The 19,997-nt window shown below is 42.1% G+C and overlaps 1 protein-coding gene across 2 annotated transcripts in view; it reads left to right on the forward strand.

The window, feature by feature from the left end:
* The window catches only part of ZDHHC2 (zinc finger DHHC-type palmitoyltransferase 2), a 54,815-nt gene that overhangs the window by 18,605 nt on the left and 16,213 nt on the right, over positions 1 to 19,997 (forward strand). The window contains exons 2-7 of one of the 2 annotated variants that reach the window (XM_028526604.2): positions 4,095 to 4,121; positions 5,383 to 5,477; positions 11,604 to 11,724; positions 15,755 to 15,824; positions 16,530 to 16,562; positions 19,317 to 19,437. In XM_028526604.2, the coding sequence (XP_028382405.1) occupies positions 4,095 to 4,121; positions 5,383 to 5,477; positions 11,604 to 11,724; positions 15,755 to 15,824; positions 16,530 to 16,562; positions 19,317 to 19,437 (467 nt within the window). The remainder of the gene's footprint in view (positions 1 to 4,094; positions 4,122 to 5,382; positions 5,478 to 11,603; positions 11,725 to 15,754; positions 15,825 to 16,529; positions 16,563 to 19,316; positions 19,438 to 19,997) is intronic. The other variant, XM_036011682.1, reaches the window with a different exon arrangement.

Consider the following 19,997-nt stretch of genomic DNA (forward strand, 5'->3'; position numbering starts at 1 on the left):
CTAGAATAATTTTTTAGATGATCTGTTTTTAACCAAGGTTGAATTTTAATCAATCTAGATGAAATCAGCTCTGATGTTTTTATCTAGCACCGTTACCAATCATATGGATGTATAAATAAACTTCATCTGGGTAAGATTATTTGTAGTCAGGTTTTGAGAGTATGCCAAAGGATATCATTATTGTTTTCCCTCTAACAGATACTTAAAACGTACTGTCATTAATTTTCTAGATATAATTCCAATTGATTAATTGATGATAAATAATAAAGTTGTCTTGAGAACTGATACCAAAAAAATAAATACCTATCTTCTTAGTAGATTTACAAAATAAAACAATTATAGATTCAGGGTCTGATGATTAAATATTTGTGTGAACTTGGCCTGGCTGTGGCAGCCAGCTGTTTTATTAAATACCACTGTAGTTACAACAAGAAGTGATTTTTTTAGAGGTAATTAACATTTAAATCAACAGATACTGAGTTAAGCAGGTCACCTTCCACAATCTGGGTGGGCCTCATCTAATCAGTCGAAGGCCTTACAAGAAAAGACTGAGGTTCCCTGAAGAAGAGGAGTCCTGCCTCTAGACTGTCTTCAGACCCAGGACCCCAACATTAGCTCTGCCCTGGGTCTGCCCAGCTCTGCCATTGTGGTACAAAAATAGCCACGTAAACAGATGGGCGTGTCTCTGTGCCAATACAAGTTTATTTACAGAAACAGTGGCTGGCTGTATTTGGACCAAGGTGTGTGGTTTGCTGACCCCTGGATTAAATGACTGCTTGCTAATGCATGCAAAAAAGAGATGGGGGGGTGTACATTTTAAAGGAAGTGTATTTCCAGCCAAGTTGGATCAAGAAACAGTTTGTCATCCTTTTGTATTTTAGTGGTTATTAGTTATTAATAATAATCAGCAGTTATTAATATTCTCACTCTTCAACTTTGGTTTTACCTATTTTATTTTCATACAGGATTTCTTAAAGATCAACACGACAATAAAAATACCGCTCGTGATCATTCTGTACCAGTTCAGCCTTTTTTCGCTAATGCCCCGCTGCTTCTTACAGAAATGACTCATGAGGGCGGAGGAGGCTAGGCGCACAGTGGAGCCAGGAAACAGCTGGCAGCCCAACGACCAGACTTGCTGTGTCTGCAACGGCTCCAGATTCCAAATGTAACCCTTAAAGGCTTCATTTGCTTTTGGCAAACAGAAGCGCCCTCCTTAGTTAACTCTGGTAATAGTTCCCTGTTCCCACTCCCTCTCTTTCTCTTACATTGTTCGTGCTATGGAAGTGCTGCAGGTCCTTAGGACCTTAACCAGCCAGAGGCCCCGTTTCCTTGAGGCACTGTAACTAATCAGGGAACCGTTTTAGGTTCTGGAAGTATATTGGGAGGTTAGAAATCTTTAAATCTTAAAATGTTATCATTGTAGGCCATGGACCAGAAAGAAATTAGGCTAATCCAAAACAAAATTAGATAAAAATTTTTTGAAATGAAAATTAAAATAGTGACCCACAGTGTTACTCTTGTATGTATTCAGATGATCACTGGATGTATAAATAGTAACTGTTTAGGTAATAATGCTGTACTCTTATCCCCAAGAGTAAATTGCAACCTTTTCTTAAAGAGCTACTTAACAACAAATATATCTGCATTTCAGAATAACATTGTATTTGATGCGTTTTTACCATAAGAAAGGAAATGTTGAAATGGACACTTCTGCTAAATGGAAATTACAAGGCAAATCACCGAATACTGCTTAGAAGTACATGTTTGAGAGCATTAATGTCCTCAGTATCACAGAAGTGGAGACTACGCATCTGTTAGCGAACTAGGTCAATTAGAAAATTTTTACACTGTTATTTAATCGATGATAAGCCATAAGATCTTACTAGTAAATGTTAAATCACTTGAAAGTAGTTATATAAACCTTGCTTGCAACATATGCAACAGCCATGGATTACTTTCCAGAATACATAAAAGGCTCTCAGGAAGTAAGAGACACAAACTAATGGGAAAGCGGCAATGCACTCAGAAAAGATAGAAAAACCAATCATGACATTTTAAAAATAACTAACCTTTGCCAGTAATCAGGGAAAGCAACACTAAAACAGATTTTTATTTTTACCTAAGGTACTGACAAAAGTTAAAGATCTATTTTATGTTTATTAGGAAACTGGACAGGCTCAGAATCTTTCTGGGAATGTAACTGACACAGCCTCTTCGAACTTCACATTTTACTCTGTAAATGTTACTGGAATTATTTACCATAAACATGCATCCGTGCCCGTTAGAGAAAAACAAGCTATGGAGAGAAGAAATAGCCTTGAAAGTGATCTCTTTGAGTGCATATCAGCCAGCCGGGTAGTGGTCCAGATCAAAAAGATTCAGACCAACTGTACTTTTTCTGTTGTGTTACTTTCTTCAGTTCTGGCAGCTAGAGCCCTGGGTCAGCAAATACATTTCTTTAAGACACCAGCACCTCCAGAATGGAATGGTCGTTAAGGGTCCTTCATACATAAATGTGCATACGCCATCACATTGTTTTTCCAACTCCTGAGATGAGCTCCCCTGAAGGAGTGGACATGCTGATCCAAGGAAGAGCTGTCCTCAGTGCGGGGCACTTGTGAAGCCTGGGGAGGCACTGCCTAGAGAGAAATGCATGCAGGGAGGGGCAGCGTCAGCCGTGACAGTCACCCTGGCCTAGGGCCCTCCCAGTGCCCCAGCTCTCCCCTCCGCCCCCTGGGACTCCCTGACAAAGTGAACTCTTACCTCCACCCTCTGATTTGTGAGCACACGAGCAGAACAGGCCGGTTGTGTGTCAGAGATTATCTGTGTTTGCCAGCCCCGTTCCGGGGATCAGAAATGTTCAAGGAAACTGAGAGCTTAGGAAGGAGCCCCGTCAAGGCCAGTGAGAAATCTGGAAGTCGTGTGGCTATAAGAGAACTTTTTTCAGGGTTCACAACTTGAAGTACGTGAAAGCCGTTTAGATTTTCTGTTTATCGCTGCAGGTCGGGAGCGTAGAAACCATAGGTAGAAGCCACCAGGAGGCTAATTTCAGCCCACAACCATCTTGTGATCGTTCTCAAAGCAATCTAACACTGGCACAGGCTGCTCTCCAAAGCCGTGGGCTCCTGCTGGCTCTGGAGATGCTCAGACTGGTATTCAGTAGCTCTCTTGGAAGGGAGGTTGGTCGGATCAGGTGATCTCAGAAATCTCTCGCAACATCGTGCTCTGCTTCCACTGCTTCTTAAGGCAATGAAATCACATCTCCCGGGACTAAGGCCTGGAACACTGTCCCCCTTACAAAAGCCCAACAGGAACAGAAACACATAAGTGAGCCAAGTCAGATCTCCTTTCGTTACAACTGGCATAGACCAGAACTTCCAAAAGACCCTAGCACAAATGGAGGCAGTCCACGTGAGAAACACAGCCAGTAGACAGTGCAGATGCTAAGAAAACCGCTCACATTGCTGAATTCAGCTTCATGTCCCTGTGTGTTCAGCTCCGTGGTCCCTGTGCTGACCCACCTGCCACCCTGGGACATTTACCGCAGCCCCTGAGGGGTGGCCGTCTCTCTGGCACGTCGCCCAGGCCCCTCGTTACCTGCAGGGAACAGTTAACCATCGGGCACAAGACTGTGTGCAGGGAGAAATTGGAAAAGGAGTGTGTAGCGTGGACACAACATTTTTTTTTCACTGTGCAGCACTAACTAGGTGCTTGCCTTCTTGTAAACAGCAGTAAATGTCTCTGGAAATGGAGTGACCGGGAAAACAGTGCTGTTATCTGAGCTCTGTAGTTGGAAGGGAGAGCGTGAGACCCATCGTTACCGTGGCAGTGAGACCCAAGGGGCCAGCCTGACAGTTTCGCGGAACTGCCCGTAGAGACTCGGCTGAGTGTGTCTGTCTTACCCCCCTCTGCCCCCCACGGTGCTCGCCTCTTCTCCAAATGAAGTCGGACAAATATTTAAAGAACGTTGGTTTGCGGGGAAGGTCCAACCATTTACCTGTAGCGCCCTGGGTCTCTGTTTGGCCCCGTGTTTGCCCTGTGCCTCCTGTAACCTATTTCCTGTTTCTTTTTTTTTCTGTTCATTTCTATAGTATCCATGGAAAACATTGGAGAACAAGGTAAAGCACATTATATTATTGTTTTAGATATAAAATCTTAAAAACGTTTTTTAAAAAAAACAAATAGAATTCACTTGGATCTGGCTGGGAAAAAGAAACTGTTCTTTAAGAGTGTGGGGACAAGTTGGGGTTAAAGAAATTCTAGGCTCTTGGTTCCCGGACGGGATTCTGTCAGACAGCTGGCAAAGACTCCACCCCGAAACGGCCACAGTTGTGCCAAAGACGCTCGTGGATTCAAGATACGGGAATATCAGTAATTTCCTGTTTCAGCTCAGAGTATTGTCCATGTCTGTGTCACCTTCAAAATCCACGGGAAAGATCATTGGCTCTACATATCCCACACTGATTTAAGTGCCTTAGTGGATAATTTAATTTTTTAATGATTCTACAAATATGAGTATCATTTTTTAACAAGTTTACAATTACAACTCATGTTTAAAATATCAAATGTGCTGTATTTTTAATTAGCATATTTTACTCAACTGTATCTTACAGAATTGTTATCTATTAATATGTACCCCAGAATCGATCATTATCACCATTTACAGGATTCATATTTTATATTCTCATAGTACTTCAAGAATAAAACACCGAAGTGCATTTATATATATATATATATTTTTTTTTTACCTGAAAAAAGTATCAGAACACTTTTCTTAACAGTTGTCCCATGCGATAAATGAGACACTGGAAGTTCCACTGGAAGAAACTTCTCTCCATCCAGATGGTTCTCTGTGTAAATTTGTTGTCACTGAAACAGTGACGGCCACCAGCTTTGACTAGAGCTGAGCAAGTAAGCAAACAGCCTCTCAAGCGGGAACTGCTGTTGCCGTTCTTGGCACATGAAGTGGAGTTCTTCAAGCCTGAACACTTTGACGTTTGGTTAATGCTGCGCCTGTGAGTTAGAGGCGCAGGCACACCTGCCCCCTTTCATAGGTTAGGGAAGGCCCCTGGGAGCCATTTTGCCCATAGGTGGGCCTGCCTGCAGGTGGGTGGGCTCTAATCAGGGCCGTAGACCTACTTAATTATGCATTACTAGGTTTTTTCAGTCTCTTGCTTTAGGTGTGAAAATTCATTCATTAGGTTGTGCCTATCCTGGTATGATACAAATGAACTTATTTACAATAATAAAAACTGGTAGTAAAATTTCAAAATAGAATGCATTCGTTATAGTTGGTAGCTTTGGCATTTCAGGACAGGCAGATCGCTTGTGAATGCCAGTCCGCATGTGACAGTGACAGTCACGTTTCTCTCGCTTCAGTCGTGTGCCTGATCGCGTATCATCTGCTTTTTGCGATGTTCGTCTGGTCGTACTGGAAAACCATCTTCACGCTACCAATGAATCCTTCAAAGGAAGTAAGTTAAAATGTTACTAAAGTCATCCTGAAGTTAGAAATCAATTATACTAACGTCTTGGAGAATGAATTTTATGTCTTTTTTATTCATGTTGTAAACTTACTGAGTGTAATAATTTTTAATATTGATGTCTTAGGAAATAGTTGAATTTTCACTTAGTAAATACGATTTTTGCACTGAATGACCATTATATTTCCAATTTTAAAACTGCTGTGTGTTGTATTTCTACTGTAGACATCAGGATAGGTGGAGGGATGGATGGATGGATGGATGAACAGATAGTTAGATAGAGCTGAAGGCAGACATGCTTCTATTATAATTATCACCCTAATGGAGTTAGTTGGCTATTAGCCACCAAACAACAACAACAAAGTAATTATTATGCTCATCTATACATTCAAAGTCTGTAGCTAGGCCACAGCTGCGGGGGATCCAGGCTTCTGTTTTCTTGCTCTGACACATGTAGTCTCCATTCCCAAGGTGACCTCTTGGCCTAAGACGGCTGCTCTGGTTCCAGCCATCATGTGTACATTCCAGCCAACAGGCCAGAAAAAGTAGGAAAAAGGAGTAAAAGTAAATATCCTTCTCTATAAGGACACTTTTTAGAAGTTGCTGATGCCATTTCCACTTATATTTGGAGCTTAGTTATATGGCCATAATCTATTTGCGCAGAAGGCTGGGAGTGGAGTCTTTATTCTTGATGGGCATATGGGCCGTGTTAGAAGCAGGACAGAATGCATGTTGAGGGTCAATAGCTGTCTCAGCCACAGAAGCTTTTAAGCAAAGTGATAGGATACTAATTTCAAAAAAGACCATTCCAGCTATTTGTTCCTGGGCCTTTAACCCTGGTTAAATCTTGCAGCAAAGGACTCTGTCTTTCTGGTTTTTATGTCCTTGTCCCTTGGGTCAGTACATGTTTGTTGAATAGAAATAAACCTTGCCCCAGTAACAATAGTGTGGTTTCAGTAGGCGAGCCTTAAAAAAAAAAGTCTGGGCGGCACTATAAACTGTTCCCTGAAGTGACCTGTTTGCGTGCAGCTGCGGTCCTAAGGCCGTCAGTGTGCCGTGCGGCCTGGGACAGGATATGAAACCAAAGCCACGGCCCTTGCGCAGAGTGAATGGTGCACTTGGCCTAGAATATGTGAACTATAGCTTTTCCCCTACTATCTGCTTGTTTTTCTTTTCATACCTCTCTCTCTCCTCCCCATCCTATGCCCCTCTTTTCTGGAGTCTCTCAGCCCCATCCCAGCCGTAGTTGCAGGTTTGAAGGAAAGTGCTGACCTCTGTTGCGGGTGATCTCATCCACTGTGCTGACGATTGCGACCTAACCAATGACCTCTGTGTTGAAAATTTCCAAATGTGTTTCTCCTGACCTCTCCCTTCATGTTCAACCTTATGTCTCCCTGCCAAACAGAGCTTCTTTATCATTCCACCGACATCTCCATATAACACATGAAAAACTGAATTCACCACCCTCTCCTTCCCCACACGGTGACTCACCCGTGTCTCAGACCGGTGAGTGCCCCTGACGTTCACCTCACCATCCGAGCCAGGAGCTCGGCAGCCACGCCCGGGTCTTCCAGCTTCTTTACCCCTCTGCCAGCATCCAAATTCTGCAGATGTTTTCACTCCATGATGTTTCCTTTTTTGTTTCAACTCCTTCCTTCCTGGTCATTCACTTACTCATTTTTAATTATTTTTTTAATTTAAAAAAATTTCTTTTTAATTTATTGAATTTAGAGAGAGAGAAATAGCTACCTGTTGTCCCACCCATCCCATGCATGCATTGGTTGACTCTTGTATGTGGCCTGACCAGGGATCGAACCCACAACCTTGGTGCATCAGGACAGTGCTCCAACCAGCCGAGTTAGCCCACTCAAGGTCTCAGTCATCTCGTTTGTCTGAGACATTACTGTCTCCTCCTGTCTGGTGTCACTGTTTTCAGTCTTGCCTGAGCTCCCTTCCCAGGACCCTGCAAGAATTCATCCTCCCGCCCACAGCTGAAGTGACCCATCTGAAAACAAATGTGATGCCATCACTCTGCTGCTTGTATCTGCTCAGGGACCCCACACGTCCCACCAGGTGAAGGCCAGGCTCCGTATTCTGACAGCAGCGACTCTTGTCTAAGTCTCTGAATTCCCACTTTACATTCTAGTCTTTCTTCATTACATGCCGTTTCCTGTCTGCATTGTGCCATTCTTTTCTTTCTAGAGTATTCCTGCCTCCTTTCTCATTCAGGTAATTCTATTTTCATTTGTGCTGGTTCCTCATTATCTCCTAGGCCTCTGAAGCATTGGATTATCCCAGAGCTCAGTCTCTGGACCTCTCTTTTACTTATCTATATACTCCATGGCTTTCTGTGTCGTCTCATTCATTGCTGTAGCTTTCAAATTAATATCAGTAGTCCGGTCCTGCCTTCGAAACCCCGGACTAGTTTACTGCTACCTATTTGGCATCTAATAGGAATTTCAGATTCAACATACCTGAAGACAACCTTCTGATTTCCTACTCACTCCCCTAGTTCCCCCCCATTTCCAAAATCACCCTGTCTCAGTAATGGCAGCTCCGTTAGTCCAGTTGTTCGGAAAACCCTGGAGTCATCCTTGGCGGCTCTCCTTCTCAGACTGGCAGCCAGCCCATCTGCACCCTCTGAGACCAGACCCGCGCGCGTGCGCGGGCCCTCAGCCCCAGCCGGTGCCCCTAACCCTCCTGCTCCTCCCTCTGGCCACGCCCCCATCCTCCCTCCCTGGTACATCACAGCCGCGTCAACAGGTTTCCTTGCTTTCGGACTTGCCCTCTTCCGCACGTTCTCAACACAGTAACCAGAGTCATCCTTTCAAAACCAAGACAGGTCATTCCTCTTCTTCCCAGGACTTCCCTGTGATTCGTGAACCTGCCCGGAGTAGAAGCCTGGCTTTCCACTGTGGCCTAGCAGGATGCACGCGGCAGGGCCCAGGGCCCGTCTCCACCCCACCTTTCTCTTTCCTGCTGCTTCAGCCCCATCGGCCTCCTTGCCGTTCCATCAGCAGGCCGAGTTTGTCTCTTGGAACCTGCTATTTCTCCTCGACCGGGAGCACTCTTCACCTGCGTGGTCACCAGATCCCTCACTGTCTTCCTATCGCTCTGTCTAGGTTCAAGTGGTGCCTTGTCTTTGAGGTTTTCAATAACTACCCCGTGTGGAACAGCGAAACCCTGCTCCCCCAGCATTCCCTGTAAACCAGACCTTATGCTATTTTTCTCTGTGGCATATCACCCTGTAACACATTTCATACTCATTTCTATAGTACCCCTAGAACATAAGCCTGAAAATGGCATGAGCTTTATCTCTTTTGTTCACTAATCCATCGCCAGTATCAAAGCAGTGTCTCACCCATGGGAGGTAAACAATAAATACTTGTTAAATGATTGAAATTAGAGAAGAAGTTAGGTGTACAGGTTGTGTTTGTAGCTTTGGCAGGAAGTTGAGATGACTTCTGATTTCTCCCTCAAATGAGGTGTGAGGTGATCCGCTGAGAATGATGAGGGAGTCAGGCTGGGTGAGGCTTGGAGGAGCAGAGACGGTTTGGAATAGTGGTTGGATAAGGTGGGAAACGTGAAATGGTTCAAAACGCAGGGGCAGCGACACCGTGCCGACGGCACTGTGGAGGTGGTCGGGGAAGCCGCAGCGGTGCCAGGCTTCGCTGGGTGGTTTTTCCGCAAGACACGTATTTACCTCGTTTGATTCATAGAGCTGTGGGAGATGGACATTATTTATTACCATTTTGTAGATGTAGCAATAGGCCCTAACCTCAGCTGATTGTCCCAAGGCATCGAGTGCTCGTGTGTGGCACAGCGAATGCTGGCATTACTCCAAAGCTCTGGTGGCCATCAAGGCTCCAGTGCTGTCACCGTGTCACAGACAGTGGACACGTTCAGTGGTGGGTGTGCTCCGGACATCCGTTGGAGCATGGAGAAAAATAGCAAGACTGCTACATAATATGGCATCCTTGTAATGTTTCTGTTTAAAATTTCACATCTAAGGCACATAACATTTTCACTAATAGTGCACACACACACGTACATATGCATATCCTGGCAGTTTTGATCTCAAATTATTATTATTATTTTTAAAGATTTTATTTATTTATTTTTAGAGAGAGAAGGGAGGGAGAGAGAGAGAGAGAGAGAGCGAGAGAGAGAGGGAAAGAGAGAAACATCAATGTGTGGTTGCTGGGGATTATGGCCTGCAACCCAGGAATGTACCCTGGCTGGGAATCGAACCTGCGACACTTTGGTTCGCAGCCTGCACTCAGTCCACTGAGCTACACCAGCCAGGGCTCAAATTATTTTTAACTGATATGAATACAAGATCAAAAGATTTTTGGAGACCCTTGTTGAAGAAGGAGCCCTTACCTGCTGGTGAAGAATATTAAGTTATCCCACTAATAAAACGCAAGATCTTGAGCTAATTTTCTTAAATGATTAGCAGCCAGAAACTTCTCACTTGTCAAATGAGGGCCCTGGACTTAAGTTGACAAGAAAGTGCTCTCATGTACTAAAAGTCTTTGAAAAATGAGACTAACAGAGTAGGAGAAAGGTAGTAAAAGAATATAATATTTATATTTTTCCCACTATTGAGATAATGTCAGAGATTTGGAACACATAAATTAAAATGTACTTTTTTCATAGCCAGTTGTTAAATTATTTTTCTCAATTTGTAAGATTTTTTTCCCAATATAAAAGTAATATAACCATCCTAAATTATGTTTAGAAAATGAAGACTAGGCAAAAGAAAAAAGAAAAAAGAAAAACATCCCAAAACACTAATTCATTTTGCATTCTGGATTTTTTTTCTAGCTACTTTTTTCACATAATGGTCCATCATTGGCTTATTTTCATTTTTAATAATAGCATAATATTCTCACTGAAATGTAAACATTGCCTCAGTCACATCCCATCCCATCTTGAGTTTTCAGACTGATCCCAACTTTTCATATTGCAAATAATATCATTAACATGTTTGTACACAGAGCATTACCCATTTAGGGATTGTTTTCTGAATATGAGTCCTCATAGGCAGAGTCACTAGATCAAGAAAATTTAACTCACTTGCCAAATTGTTTCCCTAAAGGATTTATATATAATGCTTTTAGATTCATCTCACCCTTGGCATTGCATGTTATTAAAAAAAAAAAAACTGTTGCCAACTGCATAGGCAAAGAAAAAGTTCTGTTTTAACGTGCACATCTTAGGTACTTGTGAGGTTATAGGTTTGTTGTTGTTCTAAATGAAAAACAACTAGGAAAAGGAAATACAGTTCTGTGAGTTTTCTGTTTGTTATTAGATTCTAGTTTTTTCTTAATTGGTATGTCCTTTTAACATTGTACTTTTTTCATCTGAAAACTGTATTCGAGCCCAGATCCTGGTTCCTAATACTGTTCTCCAGTGAAAGGAACAAAGGTTCCTTGGAGAAATAGCCGATTCTGGAACCAGAACAGAAAACATTCCCGGTGAGCCAGGAGCATCCTGTGGTCTCAGAAAGTAAGGCAGTGCAAATAGACTTTTAAAACTGTTTTTTTCTTTTGCAATTATCATATCGGAGCCCAAACAAATTTACATTTTTCTCAAATAAATATTTTTTAATTGGTTGGAAGTATAAGAAGTAAAAGCAGTGACTAGTCCATTTTGAGTGCTGGAAGAGAATTCAGGGATTAATTATCCCTATGTTAAAACTCAGGTGAGAAAACATATGCGATAGATTTGTTTCAAATTTTGTTCCTACTGAGCTCCAATTGAAAAATTCATCCACTGAGCCAAATTTATTTTGCCATTTTATCTATTAATGTAACTAATATTTGGGTAGAAATCTATAGTTTATAAAGCACTTTTACATACTGTGTTCCTCTTGAGTTTTACAAATATCTGAAGAAGTGAGTATTATTACTATCATTATTATTATATTTTCTAGATGCATAAGCTAATAAACTGTGAGGCTAACAGACTCGCCCAGATGTCAAACCCTATTACCTCTCTGAATTTACATCCTGTATACCACTAATATTTTATAAATGCCTTTTTCTGGGTTAGTAGATCAATATGTTATCATTTCTTTGAAAACACTGATTAAAATTTAAATCTGTCCCACAGTTCCATCTCTCTTACGCGGAGAAAGAGTTGCTGGAGAGAGAGCCGAGGGGAGAAGCCCATCAGGAAGTCCTTAGGCGAGCCGCCAAAGATCTCCCCATCTGCACCAGGACCATGTCTGGAGGTAGAGGTCGATAATCCGTGCTTTGCATAATAGCTCGTGATGACTGTGAGAGCACATCTCTATACTTGAAACTGTCAAGCCCTCGTTGAAAAACACTGTGCTGTACCTCCGGTAGCTATGCAGTCTTTACTGCACAATTCCATGAAACAATGGAAACACGAATGGCATGTGGCTCAGGGATCTTAACCAAATCACAACTGGCTCCAGTTCTGTTCTGCCTACTTGGTGGGGAATGACTGAAATCTTGAGTTGTACTAGTATTCATTTTTAATGTTTTAATTGTAGACCTTCCTATTCTTATTTAATTTAAAGGATCAATAGCTACAATGAACATAACATTGATCACTTAAATGCCTTTACAGCAATTATACACATTATATAAAACACATTGGTATAATTTTTCATCTTTTAAATTTATGGTAGTTTTTTAATAAATGCAACTCAAATAGCAAATCTCTTCTACTTGGGTCAGATTTTTAAGGTCATTTAACAGTGATATAATTTTAAAAATTGTCTTGAAAATTAGCACACATGGGCCGTTGGCCCTTGCCTACCAAGATGCGTCCAGTGTGTGGCGCGAGACCTGGGCTGCTCGTTTTGGTGGCCGCCAGCCCCCGTGGGTGTTGAGCACTTAAGCTGCAGCCAGTCTAAACTGAGCTGTGCTTTCAGGATACAATGCACAACCGATTTCAAAGACTTAATTTGAAGAAAAGGATGTAAAATATCTCACTACTATTTTATATTTGTATTTGTTTCTAACTCCCCTTAAAATCATTATTGAATCGAAGTCAGGTACAACTTTTTCCTCTTTGTTGTCACTGCTTCTCAATGAACAAGTGACAAATGTCTGATTTATGTCACTGGGTCTATTGCACAAAGACAGCAATGTGCTCACGTATAAGTTCATGTAAAAGCTCCTGTATATTTACCCCGTATAAACCTAAACAGACACTGAGGAAGTGTAAGCCCCGTGTAAAGAAACTACTGCCCCGGTTCCCAGAACTAGTGACTGACAGTGAGGTGCTGGGCACGCACGCCATGTGTACTCATTTCTAGTGCCATTCTTCAGTGGGCTGCCCTTGGCACACTGGATTAAGAGAAAGGGCTGAAGCATAAGTCACACCAGGACAAATATGAATATGCATTAATAATAACAGCTGCACATTGGATTGGTAAGTCACCTCCTTGTGTGGGTTACACAATGATAAGGCTGTCGTCTCTTGTTCCTCTCAGGTCCTGTATGCCCATCTCTGGGGATGAACTTACGATTCCCAGTGTTTGTGACAGTCGGGAATAGAGTCTGGATTTCCTAAAGTAAACTTGATATCTTCCATGCAGAAATTCTGGGTGCCTGCTAAAATCAATATTAACTGATTACAGGCATTGACTAAATGAAATTGCACGAAGTATAAGAGATAGGCTACCAGGCCAGTGGGTCTGATCCCGTCCTAGTATACGTAGAATGGAAAGGTGGGCGTGTTTGAGAAGTGCACAGCCACAGTCACACCCAGGCAGGAATGTGAGGGGGTCTTCCTTACCCACCCCCCCTCAACCACAGCTGCTGTGACCTTGGCGTTCTCTGGATAACTTCCCGGGAAAGTCTGTGGCTAAAGCAACTGAAAGGTTCAGTGGCATTCACACACTGTGTAGAGAATTGAAGAAAGTGGGTGGTAACATAAGTTAGGATTTTACCATCCAATCTAAATCCACAGTACTTCCTCTAAACCTGAGAGAGAAAGAGGCCAGCTGCCTGTGCTAAACTGCCTGCTCGACACAGAGGGACAATGCAGCCCCCTGCAGACCGGGCTGTGGGGCGCACGTCAGGCAGGGCGGTGAGCAGGCTGCTCACACAGCAGTGTGGTGACTGCCGGGCAGGACGGGTGTGGGTGCAGGTGGCGGTGGACGGTGAAGGCGAATACGTGATCATGGGAAAAATAGAATAAAAATAATGTAAAACAAAAGGTTCACTCATCTCTTTGTTCTGTGCATTCTTCTGGTCTACCCACCTCCTGCTTTCTAACAGGGCCCTTCAAACTTTATTACATTACTATTTATTTTCACTAATGAGGACTATTTACATTTTCAGCGCTCTCCTTGCCCTTGATCTTTTTCTACCAAAAAAAATTGTAGTTTTTGACTAGGAAGGTAACAATTAGAGGAGACATAATTAGTTTGCCATTGTCCATAGATGTCGATAATGTTTGCTTTTCAACATTTACCAGCACAGTTTTAAATTATATAAATAAGATATGAATGAGTTCTTTAAAAATTCAAGCAAGACAGTTAAAATAAAATTCCTCCTTGGCTATAAAGAATTTTTAAATGGTCATCAGATTGTTGATTTTAAGTGACACTGGGTGATTTTAATTGGACATAATATGGTACATGGAGTGTTTTTTATCAAAAGACTAAATTTCTGTTTATAAAAGGCTATAAAGGAAAAACTTATTTCTGTGTTGCTTTGATTTCCTGTGAGTTATTGCCCACTTTGATTTGAAAGTTTTTTTCCGAGCCTGCTTTAAAGTAGAGATGCTCACCACCCAGAGAGAATCCAGCATTGCCCACCACACGTCACCTGGAAGTTTTGTGACTTTAGACCGTGCTGCCCACTATGGAGCTGCCATCCTTGGTGGTGACTAAGCACTTAAAATGTAACTCTGCCAAGTACATAAGAGGTTTCAAGGAGTTGGTATTAAAAAAAAACCTATAAATGATGTTATTGATATTTTTATATTGATTATATCTTTTAAAAAAAAATTTAAATTTATTTTTGAAAGAGGGGAAGGGAGGGAGAAAGAGAGGGAGAGGAACATCAGTGTGTGGTTGCCTCTCACGTGCCCACTACTGGGGACCTGGCCCACACGGGAATCGAACCTGTGACCCTTTGCTTTGCAGGCTGGCGCTCAATCCACTGAGCCACACCAGCCAGGGCTGTACTGATTATATCTTCTAATACTTTGGATATTTAGTCCTTTGAAGGTAGCTCCTTGGGGATTTAACAGTCCACGTGTGGGTCACATTGTCTGTCTCTGGACAACACTGCCTTCTACTTCAGTACTTCACAGGAGCCAGTGGGACCTTGTAGCGTCGCTGGACTTTTTCACGCAGGAGCTAAGCAGCAAGGCCGTGCTGTTCGTCTCTGCAGTTCCTGAGAACGGGAGTTGGGAGGGGTGGTCAGGAGCTCACTGCAGTGTTGAGGACAGCTCCATTTAGGCCTGTTGTCTAAGAAGAGCTCCTTGTATTCTTAGTATAAAGCAACCGTTTCCTTTCTCACAGATAATGTTAGCTAATGTAACCCTGGTCATTATTTACTGCCAGTGTTTTCCAAATTGTAAATTAGTAAGTTTGGTTTTACTGGTTCTAGGGCAGTGCCCACTTAATAGCTGCTTTCCTATGATTTTGGTAGCCTGCTTGCATGCTGTCAAGATGCCTGGGACTGAAAGAGCTTCTCCAAATCAGTCATTCATAATTGTCTTGGTATCTAATTTAGAGCACAGAGGATCTGCTCTTCAGGGACAAGGACTGAAATTCTTACTGGAAGTACTTCTACTACTTCTGAGCTTGTACCCAACCCAAGGGAGATGAGCGACCTTTCCCTACTTAAGCCACTAAGAGAATTTATTCACAAATTTCTAAAATGTGTTTCGCATACAATTTCTAAAACGTGGTTGTGTCCTCTCCCAGTTATCCTGGCAGGGTACAGGAAAGAATTCATTTAGTGAGAGAGACATTCTGTCTACTTGGATGGAAACAGACATATTTACATCCTTTGTGAGCCTCATCATAACCCCTGACAGTTGCAGGTCCCCAGAAAAATTTCCCCCAGAGATTCTCTGTCCGTGGGAAACCTCTCCAGAGAACTGAGACTGTGGGCAAGTCACTCCGTTTAAGTGTTTCACCATCTCATTTTCACCAAGTTTAAATGGGGTATGCTTTCCAGAATTTAAGTTTGAATAGACGGTAAGAGCCATTTAGTTGTGGGTTCCATTCATTGTTCCATCGAAGGCTAAGTGGATCTTCTCGTCCCCAGCAATCCGCTACTGCGACAGATGCCAGCTCATCAAACCAGATCGCTGCCACCACTGCTCCGTCTGTGACAAGTACGAAAATCTATTATTTCTAACATGTTTACATGCTGGTGATCTTTTTATTGAATGCACTTCTTTTCTCACAGTTTTCCAGATTATTTCCTTTTCTCCCTTGTTTAGGAAATAGAACTGGCACAATCACTTGCATTAAAAACAAGTGTGGTTTAGGGCCCAAACAAGTCACCCCTGTTCCCCTAGATTCACAGTGACATGAATGAAGTGCAGGACTTTCAGCAGCTCAGACTCAGCTAGTTTGATTTCATAAATATTTCTTTCGTGACTCCCATCTTTATAAAAATAACTCACTTGACTGCATGACAGTCAGATGTTATAACGTGCTGTAGCCACAAGCATGGTGCTACTTGGCTTAGGGATTGCTATTAAAGGACACGTTTTACCCAGACTTTCTGTAAATCTGTTGACACTTTGCACTTTTGTTAGCATAAGGGGCAGTTGTATGTTAACACATTGCATTGTTTTTAGATGTTAAAACGCGCATGTTTGAATTGAAAGTTCTCTTATAGTATCATAACTGGAACTGGCTATGTATTTTAAAGGAGAACTTTTGCTACTCTTCAACTTTTAGATAAATAAATAATTTTGTAATATTTTACTTACTACAACTCCTTTGAAATAACTTGTAAGTCTATTTTTATGTTTTATTGGGGCTACATGTTTATGGGGTGTTGAGTTTCGTGTCTGTGTGGGTTCTTTTAGGTGTATTTTGAAGATGGATCATCACTGCCCATGGTGAGTCTGGCCGTGTGCGTCCACAAGTCACTAAACGGAATCATTTCTCTGTATGAACCTTTTTATGAGTGAAATCTTGCCTTAGCTGATCTCAGAGGTACTTTCGTATTTCATTTCTGGCATTTGTTTAGTTAGTTCAGAAGAGTTTTTTATTCAGGGGAATTTCCATGAAATAATTTTATAACCAGTCACTTAACAAGTTAAAAGTTAATTTCTCATGTTTGCTCAGAACAAATGGTTTTCTTCGCATGCACATGCGTTAACATAGAAATTCTAAAATACTCCCCAGAAATTATGCCTGAATGTACACATAAACACAGTACCTCATTGGAAGTTTCTAATTATTAATTCATCTAAAACTTGAACAATTTATCTTACATTAAACTTGGCATTTACAGGTAGAGTAGCAAATATGAAAATATATGCATGTGTTGAGATAAGGGTTTCCACTTAGAATGTGTTAATGTTTTTTAAAATTTTATTTTTTCCATTCTATTCTTTTTTTATTGTTGTTGTTCAAGTACAGTTGTCTCCATTTTCCCCTCACCACTCACCCCCACCCCACCCACCCCTATCTCCCACCCTCGATCGTACCCCCTTTGGCTTTGTCCACGTGTCCTTTATACATGTTCCTTGACAACCCTTCCCCCATTCCCCACCCCTACCCCCATTATCCTCCTCTCCACTCCCCTCTGGTTACTGTCAGTTTGTTCTTTATTTCAGTGCCTCTGGTTATCTTTTGCTTGCTTGTTTGTTTTGTTGATTAGGTCCCACTTATAAAAAAGTATTTCTGAGTCATGAAATTAGGTGACTTAATGGAGGATTCTTTGAAAGATCTGATTAACTGAGGAAAATGGATTTTTCTACCTTTCCCTGTAATTCCTCATCCCAGTGTGCATGTGCCTTTGGCAGTCACACTGAGGATGTCAGCCGGCTTGGAGCTGGACATGAAGCATGACTGTGCCCCAGCCTTGTCTTCTTTCCGGGGTGGCACTTGAGAAAGTGACACCAGCTGTAGGTTGAAACATTCAGGGTCTGGCACAAATAACACCCTTATTTTTTATCACAAAATCCTTTATTACAAAATCATGATCATGTAATTCTGTAGCATAACAATATCACACTTAAGCACACCATATGACATTTTAGGTGAATGGTTCAAATTAAAATTATAAATTGTCACACCCACGTTATTACCCTGCACACCACACTGAAGCAGGTGTTACTCCTGCCAGATGCTGTACACATACAGGGAGTAATTATCTTAGTTGCAGGGAACCATGGGCAATGTCAGGTTTGCTGTCTTAACTACACCCTCTCCAGGACAGCCTTTCCTTTTGTCCGTGTACATTTTCTCTTGTAACACGGCAAGGCCCCCTAACGGCCATGACAATGATCTTCTCAAAAAGGATCTCTGTAATGCAACTCCATTTGGTATTCATTTGCATGGCATCCATTCTTTTGGTTTCCTCTTTCTTTCATCCACTGTATTCATTCTGTTCAAATTCTCATCAAGTAACCTCCCCTATATCTTTGATTATAAGTAGCCTGCATCCTCCTTTCATTCCTCTGTTGACCCGTCTTCCACAGCACGTGCTGTCAGTGTCGCCCTGCCCCCACCTGCATATCCCCACCACCTGCCTGTGAGTCCACTGCACCCGCAGGGGCAGTTCCCATGCCTGCTGACAGCTCCCCGCCGGAGACACCTCTGGTCCTTCGCTGCTCTGCCTGAGGCCCCTCTTCCACCTGGGGAGGTTTGCTCCGCTCCTGAGTGCCAGGGAGGGCGTTAATGCTTCCAGAGGTGGCTCTCAACCAGTGGGTGCCTGGTTCGGGACACATGCTGCTCTCAGTTCTCTCCCTTCCGTATTTCAAATCACCTGCATTCAGGTTCTTGTCTCAGGGTCTGTTTTAGGAGGAACACACCCTCCTTTCTGGATGGAGGTGTGTTCTAGGTAGAGTTTAGCTGAGTGGTCCAGAAATCAGGGGCACGGAGTTGACTCTGATTTGTGTAATAAAATCAGACTGGATGAGGTGGAAACAGTAGGGGTCAATCCCAAATTAGTCCATACCTACACAGCTTGCCATGTCCTTGACATAGTCACAAAAATTACATAGAGAAAATAGTAGCTTACTACCTTACTAATAGCCTCTTTTCTAAACCTGCAATTAATTGGACTTTGCAAGAAACTGAGAGCAGAATTTGACAATCTTTCTAATTTTGGCAGACCCTGTTAAACAAGTGAGGGGGGACAGATAGGAGACTCTAGAGTTTTGAAAGTGGGTTCAGATCGCATACCTACACACCGGGGTCAGATTGTTTCCCAGTCATGTATTGCAAATACTGTTTTCAAGCCCAGGTTGGGTGAATCCATGCATGCCGAACCTGGGGGCACAGAAGGCTGACTGTGTAATTATTGAACAAAAATCTGCATAAATGGACCCGTGCAGTCCAAACCTCTGTAGTTCAGTGGTCAACTGTGGAGTTATATGGGTTATGATTAATTAAAGCAGCGTTGCATATCAGATTTTACTTTTTTACATATCAAATTTTAAAAATCTAAACACAGAACTTCTCTGCAGTGAAGCAGATTTTTAAAAATGCTTGTATGTGTGAAGAAATCTTACAAGTTAGACTTAAGAAACACCAATACATTTTAAATGCTAGAAAAACTACATGCTCTGTTAAGGTAGAACGTATGTATACCTGTGTTGAAAATGTGAAACTTATTGAAAATGTTTTTGTTTTGTCAACAGGGTGAACAATTGTGTCGGATTTTCAAATTATAAATTTTTCCTTCTTTTCTTGGCTTATTCCCTGCTGTACTGCCTTTTTATTGCTGCTACAGATTTACAGTATTTTATCAAATTTTGGACAGTAAGTCATTATCTTGTTGACCTTTTAGGTATACAACAATATACAATGTACTTTTGCATTAGTGAATTATTTCGGACACTGATCTTATAGAATTGAGCTCATTTATATAGTCAGTCCTCAGTATTTGCAGATTCCGTACTTGTGAATTTGCCGTCTTGCTGCAGTTTCGCTGTGACCCCTAGATCAACAGATCACTCACAGAGCTCTCGTGGTCATTTGTAGACGTGACCACAGAGTGGCCGAGAATGTGCGTGGCCCATTGTCAGTTGAGACCAAACAAGGAGACTGTCTTCTTGTTTCAACTCTCATGTTGTTACCCAAGTGTGCTTTTCAGTCTATTTATTGCCTTTTTTTTTTTTTGCATTTTTGTGCTATTTGTTGGTTATTTCTCTGCTTAAAATGGGGCTGAGAGCACTGTCTAGTGTTTCTGAGCATCAGCCTGTTGTGCTTTATGGAGAAAATAGGTGCGTTGGCTGAGCTTCCTTCAAGCGTGAGTTACAGTGAGTGATGTTGGGTGTGAGTTCTGTGTTGATGAATCAACAATAAATATTGAGTAAGTT

Source organism: Phyllostomus discolor, chromosome 11 (assembly GCF_004126475.2).
Source record: "Phyllostomus discolor isolate MPI-MPIP mPhyDis1 chromosome 11, mPhyDis1.pri.v3, whole genome shotgun sequence".
Taxonomy (NCBI): domain Eukaryota; kingdom Metazoa; phylum Chordata; class Mammalia; order Chiroptera; family Phyllostomidae; genus Phyllostomus; species Phyllostomus discolor.